This window comes from Drosophila miranda, chromosome XR, assembly GCF_003369915.1.
Source record: "Drosophila miranda strain MSH22 chromosome XR, D.miranda_PacBio2.1, whole genome shotgun sequence".
Taxonomy (NCBI): Eukaryota; Metazoa; Arthropoda; class Insecta; order Diptera; family Drosophilidae; genus Drosophila; species Drosophila miranda.
The window spans coordinates 19,253,705-19,280,208 of record NC_046674.1 but is presented as its reverse complement, the minus strand read 5'-3'; the positions used below and the strand labels follow the sequence as shown (position 1 = coordinate 19,280,208).

The 26,504-nt window shown below is 46.0% G+C and overlaps 10 protein-coding genes across 19 annotated transcripts; 6 read left to right on the top strand and 4 right to left on the bottom strand.

Moving 5' to 3' along the window:
* The first annotated feature begins 3,375 nt into the window (after window positions 1–3,375).
* LOC108151548 lies at window positions 3,376–6,921 on the top strand. The gene is made up of 8 exons (XM_017280210.2): window positions 3,376–3,819; window positions 3,875–4,329; window positions 4,391–4,518; window positions 4,569–4,948; window positions 5,452–5,820; window positions 5,882–6,144; window positions 6,218–6,345; window positions 6,408–6,921. Exons 1-8 carry the CDS (start codon window positions 3,571–3,573, stop codon window positions 6,860–6,862), a joined length of 2,427 nt encoding a protein of 808 aa, XP_017135699.2. The 5' UTR covers window positions 3,376–3,570; the 3' UTR covers window positions 6,863–6,921.
* A 137-nt stretch (window positions 6,922–7,058) lies between these two features.
* Window positions 7,059–8,339, top strand: LOC108151550. Of its 2 annotated transcripts, none has more exons than XM_017280216.2 (2): window positions 7,059–7,638; window positions 7,706–8,339. In XM_017280216.2, exons 1-2 carry the CDS (start codon window positions 7,126–7,128, stop codon window positions 8,063–8,065), a joined length of 873 nt encoding a protein of 290 aa, XP_017135705.1. In that variant the 5' UTR covers window positions 7,059–7,125; the 3' UTR covers window positions 8,066–8,339. The 2 variants fall into 2 exon arrangements, with proteins under 2 accessions (XP_017135705.1, XP_017135704.1); XM_017280215.2 differs by having other exon boundaries at window positions 7,060–7,638; window positions 7,703–8,339.
* A 604-nt stretch (window positions 8,340–8,943) lies between these two features.
* LOC108151549 (Y-box-binding protein 1) lies at window positions 8,944–11,544 on the bottom strand. Of its 2 annotated transcripts, none has more exons than XM_017280213.2 (4): window positions 11,064–11,544; window positions 9,635–10,366; window positions 9,461–9,570; window positions 8,944–9,081 (listed from the first exon to the last, which is right to left on the bottom strand). In XM_017280213.2, exons 1-4 carry the CDS (start codon window positions 11,197–11,199, stop codon window positions 9,034–9,036), a joined length of 1,026 nt encoding a protein of 341 aa, XP_017135702.1. In that variant the 5' UTR covers window positions 11,200–11,544; the 3' UTR covers window positions 8,944–9,033. The 2 variants fall into 2 exon arrangements, with proteins under 2 accessions (XP_017135702.1, XP_017135703.1); XM_017280214.2 differs by having other exon boundaries at window positions 9,653–10,366.
* Window positions 11,545–12,030: 486 nt separating this feature from the next.
* LOC108165308 lies at window positions 12,031–14,149 on the top strand. Its single transcript, XM_017301343.1, has 2 exons — window positions 12,031–12,034; window positions 12,282–14,149. Exons 1-2 carry the CDS (start codon window positions 12,031–12,033, stop codon window positions 14,147–14,149), a joined length of 1,872 nt encoding a protein of 623 aa, XP_017156832.1.
* Window positions 14,150–14,279: 130 nt separating this feature from the next.
* Window positions 14,280–19,176, top strand: LOC108151714 (sterol regulatory element-binding protein 1). Of its 2 annotated transcripts, none has more exons than XM_017280486.2 (7): window positions 14,280–14,518; window positions 15,065–16,611; window positions 16,677–17,476; window positions 17,545–17,930; window positions 17,988–18,114; window positions 18,356–18,523; window positions 18,589–19,176. In XM_017280486.2, exons 2-7 carry the CDS (start codon window positions 15,084–15,086, stop codon window positions 18,952–18,954), a joined length of 3,375 nt encoding a protein of 1,124 aa, XP_017135975.1. In that variant the 5' UTR covers window positions 14,280–14,518; window positions 15,065–15,083; the 3' UTR covers window positions 18,955–19,176. The 2 variants fall into 2 exon arrangements, with proteins under 2 accessions (XP_017135975.1, XP_017135974.1); XM_017280485.2 differs by having other exon boundaries at window positions 15,068–16,611; window positions 18,589–18,954.
* Window positions 19,091–21,364, bottom strand: LOC108151718. Of its 2 annotated transcripts, none has more exons than XM_017280490.2 (3): window positions 20,794–21,364; window positions 20,002–20,711; window positions 19,091–19,943 (listed from the first exon to the last, which is right to left on the bottom strand). In XM_017280490.2, the coding sequence occupies exons 1-3, from the start codon at window positions 21,317–21,319 to the stop codon at window positions 19,836–19,838; spliced, it is 1,344 nt and encodes a 447-aa protein (XP_017135979.1). In that variant the 5' UTR covers window positions 21,320–21,364; the 3' UTR covers window positions 19,091–19,835. The 2 variants fall into 2 exon arrangements, with proteins under 2 accessions (XP_017135979.1, XP_017135980.1); XM_017280491.2 differs by having other exon boundaries at window positions 20,790–20,882.
* Window positions 19,284–23,460, top strand: LOC108151719. Of its 4 annotated transcripts, XM_017280495.2 has the most exons (8): window positions 19,284–19,522; window positions 19,584–19,816; window positions 21,446–21,605; window positions 21,672–21,928; window positions 21,995–22,118; window positions 22,179–22,287; window positions 22,359–22,857; window positions 22,912–23,460. In XM_017280495.2, exons 1-8 carry the CDS (start codon window positions 19,468–19,470, stop codon window positions 23,407–23,409), a joined length of 1,935 nt encoding a protein of 644 aa, XP_017135984.1. In that variant the 5' UTR covers window positions 19,284–19,467; the 3' UTR covers window positions 23,410–23,460. The 4 variants fall into 4 exon arrangements, with proteins under 4 accessions (XP_017135984.1, XP_017135983.1, XP_033243689.1 ...); XM_017280494.2 differs by lacking the exons at window positions 19,284–19,522; window positions 19,584–19,816 and having other exon boundaries at window positions 21,418–21,605; window positions 21,690–21,928; XM_033387798.1 differs by lacking the exons at window positions 19,284–19,522; window positions 19,584–19,816 and having other exon boundaries at window positions 21,519–21,605; window positions 21,690–21,928; window positions 22,906–22,993.
* LOC108151720 lies at window positions 23,456–25,219 on the bottom strand. 3 transcript variants are annotated; one of them, XM_017280496.2, is made up of 3 exons: window positions 24,122–25,219; window positions 23,863–24,057; window positions 23,456–23,812 (listed from the first exon to the last, which is right to left on the bottom strand). In XM_017280496.2, exon 1 carries the CDS (start codon window positions 25,139–25,141, stop codon window positions 24,455–24,457), a length of 687 nt encoding a protein of 228 aa, XP_017135985.1. In that variant the 5' UTR covers window positions 25,142–25,219; the 3' UTR covers window positions 23,456–23,812; window positions 23,863–24,057; window positions 24,122–24,454. The 3 variants fall into 3 exon arrangements, with proteins under 3 accessions (XP_017135985.1, XP_033243690.1, XP_033243691.1); XM_033387799.1 differs by having other exon boundaries at window positions 23,456–23,829; window positions 23,880–24,057; XM_033387800.1 differs by having other exon boundaries at window positions 23,880–24,057.
* Window positions 25,220–25,359: 140 nt separating this feature from the next.
* Window positions 25,360–26,217, top strand: LOC108151721 (coiled-coil domain-containing protein 58). The gene is made up of 4 exons (XM_017280497.2): window positions 25,360–25,452; window positions 25,521–25,667; window positions 25,729–25,851; window positions 25,923–26,217. The coding sequence occupies exons 1-4, from the start codon at window positions 25,417–25,419 to the stop codon at window positions 26,025–26,027; spliced, it is 411 nt and encodes a 136-aa protein (XP_017135986.1). The 5' UTR covers window positions 25,360–25,416; the 3' UTR covers window positions 26,028–26,217.
* LOC108151722 (DNA repair protein SWI5 homolog) lies at window positions 26,199–26,498 on the bottom strand. The gene has a single exon (XM_017280498.2). It carries the CDS (start codon window positions 26,439–26,441, stop codon window positions 26,223–26,225), a length of 219 nt encoding a protein of 72 aa, XP_017135987.1. The 5' UTR covers window positions 26,442–26,498; the 3' UTR covers window positions 26,199–26,222.
* Window positions 26,499–26,504: the final 6 nt, after the last annotated feature.

Genomic DNA, 26,504 nt, shown 5'->3' with positions numbered 1-26,504 from the left:
TCTGCTTCTTCTTTCTTCTGTATCTGTCTTCTGCTGCTTCAGAATCAAAACAAACGCGCTTCTTTTCGTTGGTTCTTTGTTTTTAAATACCCTGCCGGATTTTGAGTATTATAATTTGTGCCCAAATGTTTGATACACAGATCACATATCATACCGATACCGTAAAACATACATATAGTTACATATTTCAGTCATACGTACATACACATGTATATGTATGTAGCTGCCATAGGAATGATAGGTCACAAGTCCATTCTTTTTTGAGAGACAACGCAAGTGCAATCGATCGATCTAGCAAGGGTATTAGAAGCTTCGGTCTCTCTCTTTTGCTTCTCCTCTTGTTGCTCATGTGCTTTGACTGTTCTGTTTCCTTCACGTTTTTCGTTTACGTTTCGTGTCGTTTCGTGTGTACGTCCGTCCAGGCAGGCAGCTCATTAAACTTTTTACAGCTACTGTTCCCTCCCCTCCCCATGCGCGCACACATACACACACACACACACGCACGTAATTAATTTCAATGGCCCCGAACCGTTTGGAGCACGCTCAATTGTCCCGATAAGCCAGCCCCCGCCATCGACTCGTCGACGGATCGCATTTGTGTTCGTGTTCTTAGGCGGACGGACTCTTTGGTTAATTGACTTTCGTCAAATCAAATTAGTTTCTGTGTTTCCAATCGGGAAGTTCATCGCGACTCCAATGCATTAACAGCAGCCAGCTGGTGTTCTCCTATGTGGATCTTAATTGGTTATCTACGAACTTGGCCTCTGCGGATGGAAAGGGGAAAATTTACACCTAAGGAAATGAGGTTCGGCACTCATAGAGATACAGGTAACAGACCGAAGGATCAGCATCAATAAGTGAAAAAAATCTCCTTGCTGTACGTATTTCTCCGAGGACTTATTCACAATGGTGAGACTCAGAGCCCGCTTCAGCTGTCTCACATTTATGTACATACATATGTATGTAAGTTTTTTCTTCCATTCTGGCCAACATATCTTATGTTTATCGGGCTGACTGCACTACCGACCCACGTCACGAAAGATACACAGGACCACATGATGCCACATGAGCAGCAGCAAATGCAATTGGAGAGACCAGATCTCGTTCGACTGGGATCCGTAGGATGAACGTTTATAAGGGATATGAAACATGTCAGTCCTGACGTGGATGCGCGTCGAGGGTGCCCCAGCGCATGACAACCTGCAATCAAGCGCCAGCGGGCACGGCCCATGGATTGGGATCATCAGCATGCTGCATGCAACGAAAAAGCGTAGGCCAAAAACATACTGCGAGTGCAACTGCAATAATACAGCGACATACATAAATTATGCGCCAAACAAATAAGGTCTCGCACAGCCCTAACGGAGGCAGCCCCATAATGATGCCATGGGGCCATCATCAAGTTGTTACTGTTTCCTTGCTTCCTTGCCTTTCTTGGCAGTAGTTGCACAAAGTCATGGTCGCCACAATTGTAGCTGTTTGTTTCTTCTGTTGTCTTGGCTCCCCACGACCCCAAACGGATGGCAATAAGAAACAATGCCCACAACCGCAAGAAACAATTAAGATGGCTCCCCAAAACACGGAAAGCACCGAACTGCCATTTAAAGCCATGTACACACACACACATCCATCCCAATTGGGATTGAGGGCGAAGGAGCCACAAGTATCGCTCCAGTTACAGTATACATATGGTTCCGTTCGAACTTAAACAATATAGAAGAATCTACATCAAAAGTTAAAATTCGTTCAAACCGTCAAACCTCTGGCCCAGCATCTGCTTCGACACGAGCCAAAAGTCATTAACTTACTGTTGGAAAGCAGACGGTTGCAGTTCCGATTAAGTGACAGGTTAAATGCTAAGCCATAAGTTTTAGCCCCAAACAGCACGAGCCCCGAACTTTTGCAGCCGGCTAAAAGCAACAGGAGACAGAAGTGACTGGCCTGGCTCGGGGGCACCTCAAACCGGTTGTCATGCTCCCACAGGCAGCGAACGCACACCACACCAACCTCTGGTTGTCTTGCCTGATGCTTTACTTGTCCAAGCAGACGACAACGACGACGCATTTAGGTGCAACAGTTGTGGGGCGCAACCATTAGTCGTAATCTTTGGGCAATTGTCGTTGATTGTTGTCGTCCGTTGTGCCTTGGGCTGATTCCCAGCTGTCTCGGCTCGTCCCCAGGTCAAATTTGCTTGATTAGCTAAAAATGCATGCGAAATTTCCATAGAGCCTCATCAATTCATTGAGATCATCTTATGTATATGTGTATGTACATATGTACAGTAGAGCTGGAGAAACATCGCTGTTTGGATGTACACCGCAGATTAGATTACATTAAGTTTGCAGTCCCTTTGGCCGTTTCAGCGCCAGGAGGCGGATATACAGGCCTCGTTCAAGTCGCTATGCCGTCGTTGGTCTGGCACGCATTTGCCCTTACCTGTCGCTTGTCGTTGAACACCAGCAGCGAGGTTATGTGCGTCATGTCTAAATGGCCCTTCGTCTTGATCAATATTCCTAGCTGCCAACCAGTATCTGACGCTTCTTGCCATCCAGTAGAGGCGTGGCGTCTCCTGGTCGAATGTAAGCCCGCCAGATGCGAGTCCGTGGGTTACTCTGTTCAGTACATGTAGCCGCGAAGCGTCTCTAGGACCAGGGAACCCTGATCCCTCCATGATATTCCCTGGAAGCCTGGACCCTCCACCCCCTTCCGCAGGATGCGGACCCTTGGCAAGGAACACAGATAATCAGGGCATTGTCGTTGTACAGCTGAGCTAGCTTTATTTAGCTTCTTCGCAATCGTCTTTACCTTTTGCCTTCAAACTGCTGTTGTAACGCAATGTTTCAGCTGGTTTCGTGGCGCCAAACGCCAAAATAGCATGTCTATTTCAAAGGCGCTAATTACGCTACAATCTTGCTAATTAGTAATATTTAATTGTTATTTTCTTTATGTCTCCTATAATTGTCGTTTCGAACAAAAACGAGGAAAAAATTGAATTGGGTCTTTTTTTGGAACCCCGTGTCGCACTTGTAATTTCAAATTCAAACCGTTCTTTCAAATCAGCCCCCTAGAAAGTAGCTGTAAAAAAAAAAATGGGGTATGGACAACAGGCAACACGGCCCAGAAAATGCAACGCACTTCTTTTGCCTAATATACCTTGGAGAAAAACATCGGCTTTTTGTCTTCAAGGCATATTGTTCGGCAAAACACGGCGAGGTGAGGTTCGTACGAGCCTTGCCATCTTCATTGGATGTTTTTGACTGTTGTCCATTCCCCTTTTTATAGCCCATTCAAAATAACTCACCCTACTCATTTTTTCGTTGCATGTATGAGTCCTGCGTGTCGTCAGCCAAACAGCTGTTCGGCCAGCCTCCCTTCTCTAACACAGCAATAAAATTATGTTCTTCTTCCTTTTGCTGCTATTTTCTACCAGGAATATCGAAATTTTTCGGAAACAAGTGCTGTGAAACGCCTCTTTACGTGTTGAATAACGCCATCTTTAAATTGACAACACTGCGATATGGGATTAAATATTATATTATTTCGCCACTAAATAATTCTTTCTGCGGCACTATGAAAACGACACGGAGCTCCACCCCCAGGACCAATGGCAGCACCGTAAGTGCCGCCTGTAACGCACACAATGCACAGAGAAATGTCGAGCGCCTCCGGACGCATGGCAAAATATTTGGCGGCCGTAACAACCACAGCCGAAATAATGAGCAAACTAAACTACCGACCAATAAAAGATCACTACCAGAAATCGAATACGAAGAGGAAATGTATGAGAATGATCCTTTGGCAGATGAACAAGACTCAGAGGTAAATCATTTTGTGTGGCATCGTGGCACAGTTTTGTAAATGTTATTCCTTCCAGGCTAGGATTGTGGAGAATCCGGCTCACCTTAAATCGCCACCTGGTAAAAAACCTCTCCTTCAACTACTAACGGACGAGGACCCACTTTTTCCTATGCAAGCAGTCGAATCGAGAGATAACGAGACATCGGAAAAGTTTTACGTGCGCCTTACAGACGCGCCAAAGGATGTGTGCATTAGGCAGATTAATGGTTTAAGATCTACACCAACCAAAAAAACAGAAAAACCTTACCGGCCAAGCGCATATTCGACTGCGCGGTCAAGCCAGCGCTTTATCTGGCGCTCTGAGGCGACATGTAGGCTGCTGCAATTGTGGGAGCAGCATTTGAAAGAATTTCGCGGTAAAAAGAGAAATACAGAAATTTATAAAGAGATGGAAAATCAAATGCGTGATTTTGGCGCACCAAGTCATGTTGAAATTAAAGGTAAAATGGATAACCTGTCGAGGAAATATCGGTAAATTTCTATACATATACCTTTGATAGCAGGCATATATAAATAGTTTTCCTACCAACAGCCAGGAAGCTGAGAAACTTCGATCGACCGGAGCTCCATCCAAGTGGTTGCTTTTCCATACGATTCAAAAACTCCTGATTGGTACCAAGTCCGTCAATGTTTTTGAGGATATTATGTTCGAGAAAAATGGTAAGATAAGATCTAAAAATGATTTTACATATTCAAAGAATTTATTTCAGCATCCTCGAACAATTTAAGCGAAGATCTGGCGTCTGGCGATAATGAAATCCATTCATGGATGGATTCTCCAGCTCCCAGTTACGAAAATCATCGACAGGAAGATAACGAGTTGGACGACCATCCCCACGAGGATACGCTTGGAAAAAATTATCTTATTGAGGAGACAGAAGGTTTTAATGAGGATCAATATGAGAGAGCCACCTCCTCGCCAGAGTTTCAAAGTGAATTGAACAGGAAAGAAAGTCTTTCAGACCGATTGCTAGAAATCGAGGAGGAAAAACTGTCCATAGAACGGGAGAAGCTTAAAGTTATGAAAGCGGCTGTAAAGGAACTGTCCGAATTCCATAGAGATATATTGCAGCATTTGGAGCAAAAAAACAAAAAATAAAGAGAAAGCCTGTTCAAATTTGAATGTTTGCCTGTGTCAAGGGCTGCCAGCTCGTTTTCCACTTTGTTACGAATTCTTATAGCTGTATGACATTCGGCTTTGCTGAATTTTCTGCGGAGAGAGATGAGATGAGCATGTTAGAAAAAACGCTAACGTCTCTAAACACTTATCCCGGCTATCAGTCGAATAACTGAGCCACTATTTGTGACAAAATTATGTTCTGAAAATTGCAACAGTCAATGTCTATTATCGATGAACCATATATCCAACGGGAGAAGCATGCATTGCGAGCGAGAGACATGTATGTATGCATTAGGTAAGTGTGCAGCGCAGAAGCAGAATTAACAATTGACGGCTTTCAAAGTGCAATAGTGCTAGATGGGAGATATCAGCTGAGACGGGTAATGAAGTGTTTTTTTCAGACTAGATTACCTTTTTCAAGGGCTGCCAGCTTGTTTTCGTTGATTATCGATAGGAACTCTTATCGATGAACGATAGAACTTGTTATTGTCATTACTAGCGTTATGGCCGACCAGATGGAAACAAGCCAAATTTTTACGAGCAATCTACAATATGCGGCTAGGACTAAAGAATCCCAGCAAGAAATAGCACAAAAAATCAAAAGAGGCGAGTACAAGCTGCTGCGCAAGGATCAACGCAGCACCGTTTGGAAAGTGTACCGGGTAATCATTGACTCCGACGGTACGCCGCTGAGATCGTCGTATTTTTGCACCGGATGCAATCGAGTGTTAAAATCCGGCAGTGGCAACACATCGAATCTCCGCATCCACAAGTGTCACGTCAAATATATGAGACATCTTCACAAGGAAAAAGAAGCGAGACACGCCATGGAGAAACAACAGGTATGTGCCAATGAACCCATCAAAATTGGATTTAGAAAGGTCTTTTGCAGAAAATATGTAGGATGGCATTCGTGATAATCAGCTGGAGTATACACAAGCGGAGATGAGGCAGCGAACGTATCGCAAAGATAATCCCACCCGACACGAATGGTGCGCCAATGGCACCAAAATGCTTCTGCAGCTGTGGGCAGTGTACATTGATGATTTGCGCGGCAAGCGCAAGAATAGCCATGTTCATAGGGAAATGGCACTGAAAATGAAACATTTCGGGGCAAGCCCTGTCGAAGTCAAAGCCAAAATGGACAATTTGACCAAGAAATATCGGTATGTTTATTGTTTCATATTGCATATAGTCAACAATATGGACTGATATGTGATCTAAATTTGTATTATTTAGCAAGGAGGCGAAGGATGTTAAATTATTTGGGAGGCCATCCAATTGGGAACATTTCTATAGACTTCAGTCACTCCTAATTGGCACCAAAGCCGTTGATCTAAGTAGCAATTTTACGTTCGACAGCAGAGGTAAGTGTGGGAGATACCATCAATCAGAGCGACAATAAATAATACTATAATAATACTTGTAGACTCTTTAGATGACGACAAGGATGCAATGGAAAGTGCAACTGATGATATCGATGAGGCGTATGCTGAAGAGGACGAAGAGGACAATTCCCAAGATGGGCTACTCCAAGACGAAGAAGAGGAGGATGATTATATCCCAGACAACATGATAGAGAATATAGAAGTCCCCTCTGTTCGACCATCTTTGGGGAAATACGCCGAGACTAGCATGGTAGAGGAAATGGAATTGCCTTCTGCAAGACCGTGTTTGGAGAACTACGAAGAGGAGCTCGATAAGCAGAACCTAACTATAGAACAAAAGTACAAAGCTAAACGGAAAAGAGAAGCTAGATTGCTGGAAATAGAAGAGGAAAAGCTGGCCATAGAGAGGGAAAAACTGAAGACGATGAAATACTTAAAGCAGGAGCTGTCATCCTTTCATAAGGACATGTTTAGGCTGCTTAACCACAACAATTAATCTGCAGTTGGCAAATAAGAAATGTACAAGTAACAATAAACATAATTTTTTTTTCCTAACATACATTTGTTGTCGAGCAGTCACATTGGATAATCGGCATTATTTATTAATTAGCCTGGAGCCCTGGTTTGTAAGGGCTGTCAACTTGTCAACCGCTTGACGTTCGATGCAGAACCCAAAGATGTTTAGTATATCTCCATCCCTGGTCGGTGAGGGCTGCCATCTAGGGCCGATAGCGCCGTCGCCAGACTGAGAAACAAAAGATGTTTGTCATAAATTCTCTCGAAGAAGAAAAGTGCACAGAGTCCCAGCTGGACATATTGCTAAAAATTAACACAGGCGAATACGTTTTGCAGAAAAAGAAAAAGCGTAGCTCAGTTTGGAACGTATATCGGGAGATTCTCCGTTCCGACGGATCAAGGCTGAAATGGCGCTATTATTGTGTGGGTTGCAAGCGGGTAATGCAGTCCACTGGAGGAACCACATCTAATCTACGTATCCACAAATGTCATGTCCGCTACCTGAAGCAAAACGGAAATATTTCTGCCGACGATGCGGCAAGTCCTGTCACCGACTCGGAGAGCCCCGCAAATCGTACCGACAACGAAAGGGTACCGAGCACGGTGGAATCCACAAGAGCAAACCGTCATCGGACATACGCCGACCAATACGAGGCGTTCTATAATATTAAGATGACCCCCAAAAGACAGTACAACGAGATGGACGACGAAATAAACCATCTTGACGAGCCAGATCCCGTCGAAGAATTTGCGAACGTAAGTTAATGATAAACAATTTTGAGCTGCAGATGACCAAAGTGACATTTTCTCTGCTCCGTAGCAGCGACCGAAGGTAGATTTGGGAATGAGCTCCACCGATACGCGTCCGCTGCTCAAACTATTTTCTGAGGAATCTTGTTCGGGCGAAACGGAGCAACAGAGCCCTATTGTTGTGGAAAGCCCAGTCATTCTAGAAGAGTTTCAACGAGGGACGCTCCAGCCAAACACAACGAAATGCATCCAGATCGACCCCAGTGCCCTATCCGAGGCCGAGAGCTACGCACGTTCCTGGGCTCATGCATTCCTCAAGCTAAGCGAGGACCAAAAGTTCTATGCCAAGCGCTCCATAGATGAGCTGCTCGTGCTGGGTCGCCTGGAGAAATTGAATATATCCACCGTCACCTCGCTAACGACAAACTTGTAAAATTCAAAACTTTAGAGCCAGTTTCTGCCTAAACTAGTACAGTACACCATAATCGTAGCTTTCCATACACTTGAAGATTGTTCGTTCCTGTGACAGACATAGACACAATAGTCATTCGATTTAAAATCCTAGCTGGGTATTGTTAAGGGGATGGACGGGATGGGATATTTTTCGTATCAAAGATAATAAATCTAAAGATAAGCAGACCAAAAGAATGTTTGTTCAAAGGTAACAAATGTGTTAGTCTCATAAATAAACGCAACTTAAAAATGTGTTTTTCAATTTTTTTATTTTTTCCAATATGTTTTTAAAGTTTTTTTTTACTTTTCCTTTGTTGCCATTTTGCATTTGTTGTATGTAGATTTTTCGCTTTTGCTCTTTTCTCAGTTTCTTTATGAAGTTTGCTGTGAATTACATGATTCTCTTGTTTGCTTTGCTCTGCTGTTACGTTTCGCGCCCGTTTCGCCCCTCTTTCGATATTTTCAGTTACAGTTATGTTAATTAGACGGTTTTCAACTTGCGTCAGCCGTGATCGAAGGTGAATGGTAGTGTGCTTGTTCGAGTGGTAAAGGGTTCAAAATAACTTTTGTGAAATAATTTAAATTGTTATTTTCATGTTTGTTGACCTCTCTTTTCTGAGAATTTCTGGGCGTATTTGAATTTATTGCTTTCTATAATACACTTCAATTTGTTTTGCAGATTTTCGGGGTTCTAAATTTGAATTTGAAATTATTCCTCATTGCTATTGTATGAGATGGGGGTGTATGAGAGTTTCCCTACAAAACGGAAAGCAAAGCAAACGAAAGAAATATAAAATACGCTACGGCGCAGTTTGTTGTTGCTCTTATCTGCAGAGTCTGCTGCACTTGATGTTGTTGTTTTTTTTTTTTTGAGTAGGTTTTGTTGCATGTTTCTGCTGTTGCTGCTGCTTCTGGTGGTGTTGATGGTGTTCTTCTTGTTGTCTGGATCTATGCAGTACTTTCTGTTGTAGTATTCTGCACCTCCTGAGCGCCGTTCTGTATAGGATTCGCGGATGATGGTAGGGGGTAAATCATAAGAAATCAACTTAAAACCAATCATGGTATATGGAACATGAAGAGCTGTTATTTGTTTGGTTTTGTTACATTCATGTTGTTAGACCCAAAGCCTCTTATGTTAAGTATTACAATTATTCGTTTTCCCTCTGATGTTTTAGTGGTTAATTATGAATGCATTTTAGTTAGTTGTGTGTGGAGTGGGAGTGTTTATATTTCTATGTTGCCGACACCAAGTAGTATTTGTTGCTGTTGTTGTTGCCGCCGCCATGCTGATTAGTGGTTGTTCTTTTTTGTTGTTGTGGTTGGATGTTGCTTTGGCGATGTTTTCTATTTGTGTCAGTGGTGATTAGTTCATTACCTGCTGTGGCTGCTGCTGCTGCTGCTCCAGAACACCGCCAGGACCATTCGGCTTCCGATTCTGGCGACGGGGGCGCGGCTGCTGCTGGCGCGGCGGGCCCTGGCCTTGAACTGCAACAAGGGCAAAGCGAAAAGTTAAAAAAGGAAAAGACAATGGGATGCTTGTTGGAATTACTTGGTGCAGTGTACTCACTGTACTCCCCGCCATCGCGTCGTGGTGGTGGTGGCCCGTTATTGTAGTTGCGTCGGAAGAAGCGTCTCTGGGGTCCGCCGGGGCCGCCGGCACCGCGACGAGGGCCTTCTCCGCCGCGCTGCAGACCCTCGGGATTCTGGTCGTGAACACCAGGATCGGCACTGCTGCCATCACCGCCGCCCAAACCGCGACGCTGCTGACGCGGGTAGTAGTTGTTGTAGCGCCTGGGTCCACCAGGGGGTCCGCCTGGACCACGGGGAACGCCGCGAGGTCCACCGGGGGGTCCGCTTGGCCCGCGACGATAGTTTTGGCGGGGCTGGCGGGGTCCGGACTGCAGCTGCTGTTGTCCATCAAGGGGCTGCTGCTGCTGCTGGTCTGGGGACTCCATCTCATCCCCCTCCTCGACATCCTTGCGACGGGTGTTCTTCTTCATCCAGGGTCGGAAGTTGCGACGCTTGTCCGCAGCAAATTGGCTGCCGCGCACAGGCTCTCCAGACGGACCAGTAACATTGGCCGCCTCGTTGCCTTTCTCGCCAATAACGACATCGAACTCGACCACCTCTCCATCGCCCACCGAGCGGACAGCCTTCTTCGGATTGTTGCGGGCAATGGCGCTCTGGTGCACGAAGACGTCCTCTTTGGTGTCGTTCCGGTTGATGAAACCGTAACCGCTCTTCACGTTGAACCATTTGACGGTGCCGGTCACTTTGGTCGCTGCAATTGTGAGGTTAGAAACGTCATTTTTGGTTTTGCTGCCATTCGAGGCGAAATGGAATGGAAGCATGAATAGTGGGTTACATATGGATTGCTGGCGCCTTAAAAATTCATTTAATTTCCAATACGCGATTCAAGCACATGCCACTGTGCGGTGCGTATGTTATGTGTGTGTGTCGCGTCTGCGGCAGTGTATACAAATAAATTTACCAAAACAATGAACACACACACATGAACATATTCTCAATGTCTTTCTCCCTCTCTATATCTTTCTCGCTCTCATCGACGTGCGCGCGCGCAGATAACGTAGAGGACCAACAAATTGGGTTGCTCGATTTTTAGGTGCGGGGGACCAGGCAGGGGCAGACCAAACGTACGGGGGTGGGCAACACCGGCAAAAGGCAAAGTTTTCATTTCGTTTCTTTGCGGCCGGGCCACGGACGGGGCCGGGGCCGATTTTCATGAGGCGGCGGGCGGTGAACCGGTGAACGTTCATATGTATGTGCCTTGCTATACAAAATGGCCGTCGTGCGTATATTTTAAGACACAAACACACACATACACGCAAAAAACTCTATATGTGTACACACACGCACATTTTACTTTTTCATTCCTTTCATTGCTATTTTGGTAGAACTAGCGGTCGCCATGTGTTTGCGTATGAATGAAATGCAAATCCATTTACGTTTGCTCTTACCAATAATTTCCTTCGGCGGCGGAGCTGGCTTGCCTTCTCCCTGCTGGCCATCGTCCTCCTGCTGTTCCTCCTCGGCCAGCGGCTGCTGTTGTTCAATGGGCAGCAGCTGCTGCGGTTTGTTCTCAGAGTCTGCCATTTTTTCGTTGTTCTTCTCACCCGCACTCGACGAACACGCGCTTCCAAAAATAAAAGGAAGAAAAATAAGCTGCTACCGCTTTTGAGGTGTCAGCCAAGTTTTTCTTGACTATGTGATGCGATGCTCAAAAGCCGCAACTTTATTCTTCTCTGCTTATTGTTTTTGGGACTGATGGATGGTCTGTGCTTGTCGATGGTGTTGTTGTTGCTGGTCAGTTGTGGCACTCTTTCAACTACCACTACCACTTTATGATGTTATTTTTGAGTGTGATCTTAAAACACTCGCCACTCGCAAGGTTTTTCTTTGCCGTATTTTGTTCGCAAGCGGAAGTGACAATGACAGCAAACTAGGGCTGTTAGATATATATTGATATACAATATCGATATATATTTCTTTTTTGATAATATATTTGTACGTGGCTTTTTTGAGATGTATAATGAACAGCACTACTTTTCGGAATGCTGAGAAAATCAACATAATTTTTCTGTTGTTTCACGTCGTTAGATTAGTCAGATATTCTCGCAATTCTACCTATCGATACACAGGGTAGCTGTTGCAAAAAAATCGGTATTTTTGAGACGGAACGCACTCGGCGGTTCTTTATTTTAAAAAAAGCGAAAGCAACTATGGTTCAAAATATAATTTTTCCGGCATAAAATCAAAAAGTGATCATAGAGGTATGAAAATGTATACATTAGATTGGCATGAGAGCCAATCAGCCTGTTGCGTGGAACCAACAAATTACCTAAGCTTATTTTAATTAAATGTTTACCAGAAATTACCCAATTCTATTTTGTTTACAATTCTTGTTAGAATCAAACAGTAGTCGAAATGGGTAATTCCAATCAAGATATGTACGTATATGACGGCGTAATCAAACTCTTATTTTTAGTGGTAATCCGCAGCGTAGCGTTTAATTAAGGCCTCACGCAATCCTAATTGGGATACGATTCCCCAGGGAGCCAAGGACTTTCGTAAAGCGTTGACTTTGGCTCCGACAGTTGGCTTTGCCATGGTGGAGTCTCCGGTCGTTTTACTGCTGCTGCCAATAATTTGTGTGGCTTCCCATTCTTTATCTGCAGAATGGAGGCTGGCTAGGATGAGCTGCCAAATCGTCATCCAGCAAGCCACGCAGGTCACCTACATATATCGATGTGTGAGTTGCTTAGGTGCCGGCACACCCGATCATTTGTCTCTGGAGCTGGAGCTGCATCGATGTGTGGGCAGTCAAGTGGGCACAGTGACGCGCGACATTGAGAGCCACGAACTGGAGCCCTTGCGTCGGACAGACAGCATGAGCATCTTTCATATTCCCGCAGGCCGCGATGGGGATGGCCTAGTACGTCGTATAATCGATATGCTAAATCCGCGACAGCCTCGCAGGCACCTCCACAAATATATCTTCCTGTGGCCCGGCGCCAATCTTGAGCAGCTGCATTCCCTCTTCTCTGGATGCTGGGCGAAGCAGTTGCTGTTTGGGCTGGCGATCACTCGAGTGGATGACGGAATCTTTGATTTTGACCCCTTTCCCGAGGGTGGGCTTCGGGTGATGCGGCACCGCGACCACGCTGCAAGCTACTCCGACAAGCTGAGGGATCTGCGGGGATTCGAGCTGCGCTACTCTATGTTCACGGATCCTTTGATGGCTATACCGATACCACCGGTGGCCAGATACGGATACAGGGCAGTCGATGGCGTGGCAGCCCGCGTGGCCGCACAGATCCTAAACGCCAACGTAACCTACGTCCTGCCCGATGATAACGAGTCCTACGGACGCTGCCTTCCCAATGGAAGCGTTACCGGCGTGGTCAGAGATCTCATCAGCGGCAAGACGCACTTTGGGCCCAACTCACGCTTTGTCCTGGACTGCATGTGGCCGCAGGTGGAGGTGCTATATCCACACACGCGCAGGATGCTTTACCTGGTGGTGCCAGCGTCGGACATTCAGCCGGAGTACCTGATCTTTCTGCGGGTCTTTCGTCGGTCCGTGTGGCATCTTCTGTTGGCCAACTTCCTGCTGGTTGTGCTTTTCTTCTGGCTGTTGCAACGATTGCAGAAGTGCGTGCCACGGAGATGGGAGATGGGGCGGGGATTCACCTTCGCTCGTTGGTATGAGATCGTCGAGACGTTTGGCAAGACCCATTTGGGGGAACCTGTCGAAAGATTCTCGCAGATCAGCTCGATGCGGGCCTTCCTCATGTGTTGGATTCTCTTCAGCTATGTCGTGACAACCATTTACTTTGCCAAGCTGGAGAGCGGCTTTGTCCGGCCCACATACGAGGCGCAGCTGGATAATTTGGACGGACTTTCTCGCCTCAATGTGCGCATCTATGCGGTGACCACCCTCTTCGATGCGGTCAAGTCCACACTGTCGGAGCGCCACTACGACTTGCTAACCAGTAGGAGCAGGCAACTACCATTGGAACTCACCACCTCCTATTACCAGCTGATAGTGAGTCGCAAGGATAGGCGATCCGCCTTTATAATGAGGGACTTCCATGCGAGGGACTTTCTGGCCCTCACCTACAATGCCCAGACGGATCGTCCCTCCTATCACATTGTTAAGGAGTACCTCAGATCCATGCTGTGCACATATATTATGCCGCTGGGATCGCCATTCCTTTACAAGTTTCAATCCCTGTACACGAGCTTTCATGAGCACGGATTCTACGAGCATTGGCGCCAAATGGACTTGATTACTAGGGATGGGACATCGCCCAATGCAGAGGAGTTTTATGAGGAGTTGGGCGACCAAACGGATACGGATCCTGCTGTATCTGACGCCGTAGGCAATCGCCGAAAGAAACATGTGGTTCTAACGTTGGATGTATTGCAGGGGGCTTTTTATTTGTGGTCGCTGGGAATTGCATTGAGCAGCTTGGGCTTTGTGCTGGAGCATGGCTATTTCTTTTGGAAAAAACAAACTGCAGGATTAACAGAAACCGTATAATCTAAGCTACATTTTTAACGAAATACTCAAATTATGTATCGATGCCTAACACCGATTTCATTTTTCTGAGTTGCATGTTTAGCATATCGATAGTATAAATGCATATATTTTTCGTGTCCGGCAACACTCTTCACAACAGCTGATAATAGCTTAAAAGCGCAAAACGTATTTCGTTCGCTGCAAACACAACTGCATTTGTTTATTAATCAATCAAAGATATAGCAACGCATGCAAAGAGCATCACAAAGCACCAACAAGCATCAACATGAACCTTATCTAGTGGAGACCAACAATTCCTCAGTGTATCCGAAGCTACAGCGGTAGTTATGGAAAAATCAAAGCAAAAGTGAACTTCAGAATAGTTAAAAGGTGAAAATAATAAGATATTCAATGACAAGGATTGAGTCGTGGTAGCCAAGTGAAAAATTCATCAACGTAAATCAAACAATTGGAGAATATTCCACTAAAAATGTTCCACTAGAGCGGCAAGAGTCAAAGGTGGCGTCGTCACAGTCACATCGTATGATCCATTCAAGCGCTCTGATTGGTCGAGAGCGCTTTTGCATGCTTTCCCGCTCGTTTATGTGTTCCTCTCTGGGCACAGTGTCCTCAGCAGTGCTGAAAAAGCTGTAAAGCTTGTAAGATACGGGACTTACACTTAACCGATTGGGGCACAATGACTAGTCGTCACATTAATTCATAATGAAAAGCATATGTATTTACACTCCTACATATACACCTTTATACAGTGGTAGCCATAAATATCTCTAGAGTTTTCACCACCTGCAAATGAGTACGGAACCACTGTTGTATTGTTGCTAAAATGTGTAATTGCGCCGCTTAGAAATTTGATAAACAATCCGAGAGACGAGACGTGTGTTTATATTAATTACACAATATTGTTGATGTTTTCAGCAGCAGAAGAAAATCTGATATGGATCATAATAGCATGGACTTCATGTCCGGCTCCGTGGATGAGTCCCTGGACCTGTTTAAAGAGGACGATGCCTTCGACATGATCAACGAAGTTTTGCACCCGGACATGTTGGATAATTTCCTCAACGAAATGGACCTGGAACAGGCGCAAATGTACGAGAATATTCTGCGAATGGATGAGCCTCAGCCCATGGTGCAGCCACAGCAGCAGCAGCCATTGCAGCAACAACTGCTGCATGTTAAAAGCGAGCACTCTTCGCCAGTGCACATCAAGGAGGAGCTACAACTTCCCTTCTACAAAGCGGATCCTCTGATGACCGCCAGCTATAATTTACTTCAGCAACAGCCTCAGCCGCCGCAGCAGCAGCAACCTCAAACGCCGCAGCAGCTGGTCCTTAAGGCTGCCCAGCCTACCACTACTATACACCACATGGATGCCAGTAGGCTACCGCCAAATACCCCACTCTACACCTCCCCCCTGCCCAGTGGCTATGTTTACCAGACTTCTTCACCGCCCACGCCACCAGCCGAGTCGACTCCGCAAAGAATCCAGGTCCAGGCCCCTTCCCCATTGCCATTGGTCACGCAACCAATAGCACAACCTTTCATCATGTATACTCAGCCCATCACCACTAATCCGACGATTTTGACGGCCGCAGAGCAACCTATGACGGTTCTGCTAGAAAAGACCATGGCCACAACTGTGACCAGTCCCAAGCCCTCACCGCCCATTGCACCGAGCAACGGCAACGGGAGCAGACCTAGCAAGGGGAGAGTACTTTTGGCACCGTCTCCAGCCACCGAAGCCACCAATCAATCGGTGGCCGGTAAAGTGCCCATCAATAGGGTACAGCCCAAGGTGAAAGAAGTGAAGCGTTCGGCCCACAATGCGATCGAGCGTCGTTACCGCACTTCGATCAACGACAAGATCACCGAACTAAAGAATCTAGTGGTGGGGGATCAGGCCAAGCTGAACAAGTCGGCCGTGCTGCGCAAATCCATTGACAAGATACGAGATCTACAGCGTCAGACGAGCGAGCTAAAGTCAGAGCTGCAGCGTTTGCAGCGGGAGTTGATGGCTCGCGATGGCTCCCAAGTGAAGGATCTACTTCAGCGGGAAACGCGACCATGGCCCGTCCGTGGTGGCTCGAAGAAGCGTCGCGAGAGCTCACTGACATCTACCACAGATGCTGGACTAACTCCGCCGCGTAGCGATGTCTCCGATCCCTCTCTCTCACCTCTGCACTCGGACATTTCCCTGCCGCCCTCACCATACGGAGGATCCACCGCCAGCTGCAGCAGTGGCGGCGACAGCAACTGTAGCAAGGATGATCTTCTGGTGGTGCCAAGCTCTATGCGGGGCATGGCCACCCACTCGCGCCTGGGGCTCTGCATGTTTATGTTCGCGATTCTGGCAGTGAATCCCTTCAAGAGTTTTCTCCACGGCGGAAACCAAGATGAGGATAACCTTGGAGGGGAGCTGAGCCGTCAAAGGCGCATGATTCTTTCCTACGATATGGATGGTGGTGAGTTTTCTTTCTCTCGGCCTCTGACTGTCTTATTCTAATTGATGTTTTCCTTTATGCGGCAGGCTATGCCGGCTGGCAGCACAGCTCCTGGCTATGGCTACTGAATTTAACGCTCATGTTGGGTTGCCTGGTGAAGCTCTTGGTGTACGGTGATCCCCAGTTGGATGCTCAGACGGATGCCTACTGGCAGCACAAGCAGCGAGCGGAGACAGACTTTGCCGCGGGTCAGGGAGCCCAGGCCTATGCCGGCTATCTAAACTGCCTGCACATGTTCGGGCTGAGCCTGCCGGCGACACGCTTGGAGTGCTATTTGCAGACCACCTGGCAGTTCTTGCGGTTCATCTTCCACAGACTATGGCTGGGCCGTGTGCTATCGCGTCGCACCGGAGGCCTCTTTTGCAAGGCTGCCAACCGGAAACAGGCTCTGTCCTCGGCCCGAGAGCTGTCCTTGCTCTTCAATCGCCTCAATCAATTGCATCTAACTGGACATGGTAACCGCACGGACGGCAATGGCATAATGATGGCCCTCTATGCCAGCAATATGGCCGAGGTGGCACACAATCTGTTGACGCCGCGCGAGACGATCTGCATACATGTTATGACCGCTCTCCGTATGAAGCGTAGTGCACCCAAATGGCTGCAGTCACTTTTTGCCCTCTACTACATGGGAAGGGCGCGACAGGAGTGCGGCCGGACTCGGGCTGCCGAACAGACGCAGGAACTGCGCTGGGCCTTTAGTGCCTATGGCTTCCGTTATTGCAGCACCCATGACTTTAGCTACGATCTAAGCGACTCTGGCGAACAAGATGGCTTTTTCACCAGGCTACGAAACGCCTGTGATCCTGCTGCCTATGTTATCAAGGTGGGTGGTCACTCTCGCTACTCCATCTGTATTCTCTGTCTATGTATATCCGAATCTTTCGTTAACAGCAATATAGGGAACATCTACTGTTTAAGGCCATTGAGTGTCTCGTGGGAGCTGGACACAAGTCGGCGGCAGGACTTCCCACTGCCGGCGGTGAAGTGGAACTGCAGCAGCAACAGCACAGCGGCACCATAGTCAGCAATGTCCTCAAGTATACCTCCCTGCTGAGGGAAACCCTCTGGGCCGACGAGGACGAACGCGATACGAATGTCGTTTGGTGGGCAAACATCTTGGAAATTGCCGTGCACTGGCTCCTTGGCGAGGACACACTGGCGGAACAACTATACGACAGCATCAAGCAGATTCCCGTGCAGCTGGAACCAAATAACGACACCAATCATCTGCCCAAAGCCCTTCATGCGGCGCTCGGTGCCAAGATGCTATTGCTCATGTAAGTGTGTGTAAATACTTCCAGGGAGAACTAAGAATCTGCAACTTTTTCATGCAGGAACAATGGCAACACTCCCGACAAACGGCTTAAGAGATCGATCAACAGTTTGTGCGATGACGCCAGTGCACAGCTGCAGGAATGCTTGACCGTCAACCGGATCACCAATGCCAAAGGCATTCAGCTGGTGAGAGAGTGTAACAATCTGCATTTGATCAAAAAACCAAAACAAACACTCCCGGAGATGACACGCAGGTGCATTGTAGTCGCATTGTCTGTCCATCTTGATTTCAGGCAATACAACTGCAGTGCAAGCTCTGTGCATTTCATAAATCAACGCCGTCCAATGTCGCTGGTCCAGTTTCAGTCCCTGCCCCGGTGATAGATCGTCGCTCATTATTTTTGTTCTGATTCCGATCCAATTCCAGCTATTCCAACTGCTTACCTGCGATTGGCTTCTGGAGACGCTGACTGCTTTGTGGGAGCTAGAGCATATGAATGTCGAGGATGATGGTTACTATCAAGTGCCTGGCGAAGTGCTCGAAAAGTTCCAAGCCGGATTGAATTCCTTGCGAAGCATTGTTGAGAATATACCAGTAAGCGCTTAAACGACCCTCTATTCTGATCAGCACAAAATGTCCCGAAATCTACCATTTTGCAGAACGCCCAATCGAGAATTTATTTGTATGAGGCCGTTTGTCGTCTGATGGCCGGTGCCTCGCCCTGTCCCACTCAGCAACTGTTGGATAGGAGTCTACGCTCGCGCTATGCCCATTCATCCATATTCTGTGGCAGCAAGGATCGGCGGCATCAGAACTTTGAGGGTGGGGAACGAGAGCGCGCCTCTGCCATGTACGTCGCATGCAAATATCTGCCACCAGCCCTGTTGAGTTCGCCTGGAGAGCGTGCTGGCATGCTGGCCGAGGCGGCCAAGACACTGGAAAAGGTGGGCGACAAGCGCAAGCTGAAGGAATGCTACCAACTAATGAAGTCGCTTGGCAGCGGCATTGGCAGCGTCAAAGCTTAGTTTAAATAAGAATTAAATTACACCCACATTTACTATGTTAGTGGATTTTTTTTTTGCACATTTCACCAAGGAGCCTTGCGCAGACCCTTTCCCACATTTTTCCCTCCTAATTGTGCTAGAATGTAACTGAAAGTAATTTAACATGATTTGCAAAATTATATTTGTTTAATATTTACAATAATCGCTAAACATATATTTATGTCAATAAATATTTGAAGAGTTCTCGTCTCGTGTCTTCAGCACTTAACAACTTAAGAAATTAGCCACTCTGCTGCTCAATTGGAAGCCCTATAATTATATACGAGTATCTCCTATATTATTTATAATCCCAGTAAGACGCACTTTCTTCAGGTACTTCATCCGAATGGCAACTCAAATAAATACAATTTAAAATTAATACTGATTGACAATTGCACAATTTTTTATAAATACGAAATTAAGAATGGATACTCGTAACAGATATCTTTGTATATATAAGAGGAGGGACATCTAATCCGAAGGAACAAAGAAATAATGACTCATATTCTAGTCGAACCAAGTTATTGGTCAATCGTTCTGAATTTTCTGGGTGAGTTTTGGAGTGTCTTGGCAATTAAATGGTAGTACTCTAAGTCGGTGTTTCCATTTAGCCCAAAAATATTTTATGGATTCGCATGCCACCTGCATTTTGTGGCATCCTGCATTTGACGTACGGATGGATGGAAGGCTGCCCCTGATAATTATGGACTCGCACAAGTGGATAGATGTAGAGGATGATGTCTACGATTATGAGAGTAGGCGACGCGAGTTTGAGATGAATGGTATCGCCTACAACGATTGGATACTAAGGCTGACGGTTGCCATTGAACATTCCCATTGCGAGGTACATATGTTTTTGTGTCTTAGTCAAAAATTGTGTCGCACCTGGAGTGAGTATCTGGCCGACAGTAATGGCAGACGTCATGAAAACCAAGACTTAAATGCTTGTGATTCGTGAACAGATCAATCAACTGAAATGGTAGAGAGGCTTATAGCTGAAGAGTTATGGTTTTTATAAAGTAGTCGAACCATTTTTTGGTGCTCCGGCAATTTGATGAACGAAAGTGTCAGCAATAGCTTCGTTTTGGACTCCATACGAACGTCTCGAACATCGGACACAAATTGTTTCGCCTCAGAGCTGGTCATCTGCCAGCGCTTGCCCAGCTTCAGATGTGACAGCTTGGAGCAGCTGGTTAGGACAGACAGAAGCTGACAATTGACTCCTTTAATGGGATTAATACATTCTATGGCCAAGCATTCGAGTTCAGTTAGTTGACTCAATTTGTCCACAGATTCTGAGGGCCAGTTGTCGCATTCGAGCGCCTTGAGTATCTTAAGTGCCAGTATGTGATGCACTTGGGCTGGCCCAACGCGAATAGACAGGAGCTGCAGCTGCTCCAAGCGATTGGCATAGCGTTTGGCCAAGGATTTATAGAAATCGCTGTTCACTTCCCCAATCCAGCGCGAGATCATACGCAGAGATTTCAGCGACCTAAACTCTCCTATATCGGGAAGGTTCAAGTGAAAGTTCTCCAGTGTTAGATGTTCCAGTTGAACACAATGGTCTGCCAATTGGGGCAGTTGATACGAGCGTTTCAGGGCTCGTCCAAAGTTCAACAAGAGGCGGCACAATTTCGCCTTGTTGTGAAACATCCGCACGAAATTCTCTTCAGCAAGATTGACGTCAATCCCATCCACATCTAGGGCTTGCAGCTCACGGAAATTTTGCAACTGTTCAACTGCATGAGATATGCATTAGATATATGTATGTATATGTGTATCAATGGGCAAGCACAGGAAAATAATAATACGAGTACCTACGCTGAGGCGCTCTAGCATCGATTAGCGTCAGGTTTCTCAGGCCAGGAAGCTTTATCAGCAGCTGCATAATGGTAGTGTGTCCACCTCTACTGTCCCTCGACGCGGGCGGTGTGTCCGTGTCAGAGTGCATGAATATCAGCACAAGTTGTTGCAGATTCGAACAGTGCTGGCTGAGAAGATCCAGAAATGGGTGGGTGAAGGACTCGTCCCAGCGACCGTGGGGTACCTCACAACGAACCACGCTAGAACCGCACAGTTCCAGCATGTATTCCCAGTCCTGGACGGTTTTTAGCATCTTCACATTGATTTTACTATAGCGCGTAGGCAATAGGCTCGCCAGCACTTGGCGGAACAGGGGATGGGCGCGGCCCAGATTTAGTTGGTCCTCGAGTGCGTTCAGATACGAAAGTATCTCCAAATAACAGTCGTAGTTTAGCTGGAGTATATCTGGCTGTCTGATTCCCTGCGGTCTTCCCTCTTTTCCTCCAAGGAAGGAAAACGGACAGCCGAGTCCTAGTTTATCCATTATAATTTGGATTTGTTCTCGAATTTCCGAATTTCGATTATATTTATAGTCCTGCTATCGATAACAGACCAGCTGATTATGGACAATCGAAACTAAACCATTTGCTATTATAAATGCATATTTAAGACATTTCTAGCATTTCAAGAGCAGATACCGGATTTTGCTCGGTTTTTCTATAATGCCAGCATTTACTCGATTTGGCGCTCGCTGCGGAATCGGTTTATTTTTGCCTACACAGATGAGCTACTGGAGGATAAGGACATTCTCCGAGGATACATATTTTACGGTATGGAGTACCATTTCTATTGTTGGCTACCATTCCGAAATCATTCTTTTCATTTATTAACTAAAGATCAACCCAATGTTTTAGTGGTCAGATCCCCATATCTGAATTCGAGCATCTTTGACATCAAAACAAATCGCTTTGTGGGCTCGCGAAACTTTGACGACAGACCGATTGAATTCTATTTACTGCAACGCTATGACGCCCAGAACAGGGAAATTATTTGGGAAAGTGGCAACACAATGTCCAAAAAGCTGAAGGATCTACAGGGTCGTGAAGTTGTCATTGGAATCTTCAATTACAAGCCATTCATGTTGCTGGAATATGTGGGTACATTTACTTTTGAAAACAGAATTTTTTTCAATAGAACCATTTCTAAACGAATTGGCCAGGAAAGGCAGCCGACAGTTTACGATCGCGCTCAAGGCAAGACGGAAGTCTTCATCGATGGCACCGAAGTGCGTCTGATGATGCTATTCTGTGAACTCCACAACTGCACTATCCAGGTTGATACAAGTAGGTTATTGTACTCATAAGGGTATTTTTAAGCTCACGAATAATTCATTCTGTTCCAAGCTGAGACGGGCGACTGGGGTGGTATCTATTCAAACGGCACGGGCTATGGTCTTTTAGGAATGGTGCTCGATAGACGGAACGACTATGGCATTGGGGGATTGTATTTCTGGTAGGATTGCCATACCATATTCGTATTTGTCATCCATATTAGTTCATACCCTCCTAAAATGTTTTGGATAGGTATGAAGCTTATCAATTCATGGATATGACCCACTTTATTGGTCGTTCTGGGGTCACCTGTCTGGTGCCAGCTCCCCATCATTTAATCAGCTGGACCATGCTTCTACGACCATTCCAGCCCATGCTTTGGCTGTGTGTGATGGTCTGCCTGCTGCTCGAGATACTGGGCCTTTGCTTGACCCGTCGTTTTGAGCATTGGACACGGGCACAGACCTGGGTCGAAAGTCTACGGTTTGGCTGCGGCAGTGCGCTAAAACTATTCGTCAACCAGAGCACCAGCTATATAACCAGCTCGAATTCACTGCGAACCGTTCTCTTGGCCAGCTACTTGATTGACATTATTCTAACGACCGTCTACAGTGGCGGACTGGCGGCTATTCTGACTCTGCCCACTATGGAGGAAGCGCCCGACTCTCGGCAGCGTCTCTATGATCATAAACTTATCTGGACTGGTACATCACAGGCATGGATCGCCACGATCGATGAGCGGTCAGCTGACGTGAGTCCTGAGTCGTGCATAATATTACAAATAATCAAAATCTGTCAGTTTTAGCCAGTTCTCCTGGGACTTATGGAGCATTATCGTGTATCCGATGCAGCCCAGATCTCAGACTACGCCCGTTCGGAGCAGATGGGATTTGTTGTGGAGCGCTTGATGTATGGGCACGTGGGCAATACAGAGTTGATTGCCAACGAATCATTGGAACGATTAAAGCTTATGGTCGATGACATATACTTTGCCCTCACGGCGGCATTTGTGCCACGACTGTGGCCCCATCTGGAAGCCTACAACAACTTTATTATGGCCTGGATCTCCTCGGGCCTGGACAAATTCTGGGAGTGGAAGATTGCCGCCCAATATATGAACGCCCATCGGCAGAATCGCATACTTGCCTCCCAGAGGCTGAACCTTGAAATCGGTCCCGTTAAGCTGGGCATCGACAACATCATTGGCCTGATCATGCTTTGGTGCTTTGGCCTGATATGTAGCTTGCTGACATTTGTGGGGGAGCTATGGCACCACAAGCAAGTGAAAATGCCAGTACCTTAAGTAGTTTTGGGTTATGTGTTTAAATTAATACGAATAAATTGTTAAATTTTGTTTGTTTTTTAGATTTACTTAACTCGTGCCAGACGTGGAGGCCAAGTAAATTTTGCAACCATGTAAACACAGAAGTAAAAAATCATAAAAAAAGTTCCGAAACGAGAGCTTAGATCTTGCTGTTTAGATGAAGCACCTGGTTGGTGACAGGCGTGATTAGGGGATTAAGCTTGTAGTCTGCGAGATGCGTGCCCCACAGCTCGAACAGCGTTTTACTGGCCAGTTCCACCGAGTCCAGTTCCAGAGTCCGCCGTGTTGAATGTTTGCAGCGTTGTAAAGATGACTACGTCTGATGCAATGGGGCTGTGAGTGTCGCAAATAGTATACAGGCACGTGCCGAGCTAGGAGGAATCTGTAAAAACCACAAAGCTTTTAACAAGTTGAGCTTTTACTCCACTGTACCTGTATTTCTGGTCCACCTTTGCCGTCTTTCAATTTCTTCTTGTACTGCGCAATGGCAAATCCGTAGTCTTCAGTGGGGGGTGCAAATTTTAGGCTGTTATCTTCATGCAGAAACAGGAACACACTCGGTCTCGGGTCACGCTTATTGATCAGTCCTTCAATCCCTTTTTGTAGAGCCCTTCATACTCTTTCCGACTGTAAGGGTCAAAAAAATCAAAAGATTGCAAAACAGATCGTTTGGGGCTTTCGGTACTATTACCTATTTTAATTTTATTGGATAAACGTAAACAACTGTTTTGTGACAGTATACTATACGGTTAGTGGTTTAACACAAAATTGTTATCGATGGTTTGCGGCGTAGGATATCGATATTTCAAAATCATAAAATCCCCCAAAACAATAAATAAATTTCAATATAGTTAAATTTTGACTTCTCTCCAATAACTTTCCACTTCTTAGAGAACGAGATTTTTTTGTATTTTTAGAACCGATGGCGGTTTTCGCTATTAATATTTCTTTTAGTTAATACCAATTTGTATATGTACAGATTATCCTCTATTTATAATGACAATTATCCCAAGGAGATGACTGTTTACTCAGCTGGGGGCACGGTGTTTAATTTCAAGCGCCGTAAGCGGCCTAGGACAAAGATCTCGTCAATTGCTCGTTTGGCATAGAACTTCTGGTCTTCACTGAGCTTGCGATACTCTAGGGACCATGTTTGGGCGTATATAGAGGACTCCTGAGCTTCAGTGACATCGAGGGACATCGGTATGTCCGGCTGTTTCTGAAGATGGGGCTGGGGCTGGAGCTGAGGCTGGACGATGCAAGCACTGGCGAAGGCGGCAACGTCTGCGGCAGTGGGTTTCTTTTCAAGCTCGTCCTCAAGGTGTTGATGCTTTTCCTCCTTGCTCACCTCCATCTCTAATACGGCGGGTATCCGTTCCGTTTCGTCCATAGGTGAGTGGTGCTCCTCTTCGCTCGTGTCGATTTCGCCTTCGTGTGTTTTTGGGTTTGATTTACATCCGAAGACAAGTGTTTTTTTTAGATACTGCAGATGGCACCTGTGGCGCCGTAGATTTGTCGTCGATTTGTGGGTAAAAGACATTAATCCCTTGCAGCCAGTGCAATACAATAGGTTCTCAAGGATTGTGCCATCCTCTTTCTCAATTTTTCGGTAAACGCGCCACACAGTGCTGCGCGTGCTTTTGTCGTTGACTGCAAGCTTGTAGATTCCATTTTCTATTTTTTCTCGTATATTTTCGGACCTAACTGGCATTGTTACGGTTACTGGAGCCTGCGAGGTATTGCTGGGGTTTGTTTAAGATTATTTTGTTATAATTTTTTGACATGCACTAGCTAGCGATGTGCGGTGTTCACAGTACCAATTATCGACATTGAAAAAACATCGATTTGCACTGTGACGATAGAATCGAACTATAGACTGCAACAACTCCAGCAACTGGCACATTGCGCCGGCATTATATAGTATATCTATCGAATATTGTTTTTATTTAAAAAATCAGTTTTACCTAGTTTTGGTCCCTAGTTTCAATGGCCGCTTATTGTTTGGACTTTCTTGGCTTCCAGGTGAGTGGCAAATTATGAGATTATGTTGTTCAATACCACCATCTAACATGGTTCTCGTCTGTTAACAGGAGGCGCTGAAAAAGATGCGAGATGTGGATGACAAAATTATATACGCTCTGAACGCACTTCCCACCGAATCTTTCAAGGGCCAGGTGGATAGCGAAAACACGTGCCGCGACCTGTATGCTAAGCTGCAGCAATCGCACCTCTCTCGGGTAACCTAAATCTTGGCGTTTTAGATCGCCCCAATTAAATTTTTATTTTTTAATCGAACAGCAAGACAAGATACGCAATTGCATAACACTGTCGGCGAATAGTCTGAAGAACCTCCGCGAGCAGCAAGAGGCTCAGCCTAGTGATGTGGATACGGGCAGCAAGTTCAAGGCAGAGCAGCGAAAGGTAAAGGCATCATGGAATACCCACAGGTGTGCGTGCTTATAAATTGAAATTATGTTTCTACTGCTCTATAGCTGAGGGTGCTGCAGGCAGAGCTGTATGTGGAAGACATCATCAAAGAGCGGACGTACAAGGCATTCAATGAACGCTGCCGGTCCTACTTCCATGCTGGACAATAGAGTGATTCGCAATATCAAAGTGCAATTGAACGCAGTGCAGTGACTTGATTAGTTTTAAGCTTAAATCTTAGGTCTAAACCATAAGGGAATCGTCCAAAAAACATTACTGACCTGGTGGCATTTATAAGCACTTGGTTTGCACTTGGCATATTGGCTACAGAAATACATAAATTAACCCGAAAACAATTAATTTTTTTATTCATTGTTTGGCAAATCGTACATTTCATGTGTGGATCTGATGGAAACGTTCTTCATGGCTGCCAAGGCTCCAATTACTAGCTGGGTCGCATCCTTCAGGTTGTTGTATTCGTGCATTAGTTTCATAATGTGCTTTAGCTGAGCCACTTTTGTACTGTCCGGGCGATTAATTTGCTTTTTGGCCTTTCGACGGGCTTTTCCTTTAGAACTTTTCATAATGCTTGCCTTCAAGTTGCGAGTCTTGGCCCCATTCAACTAATGCTCGCTATCGATATCATC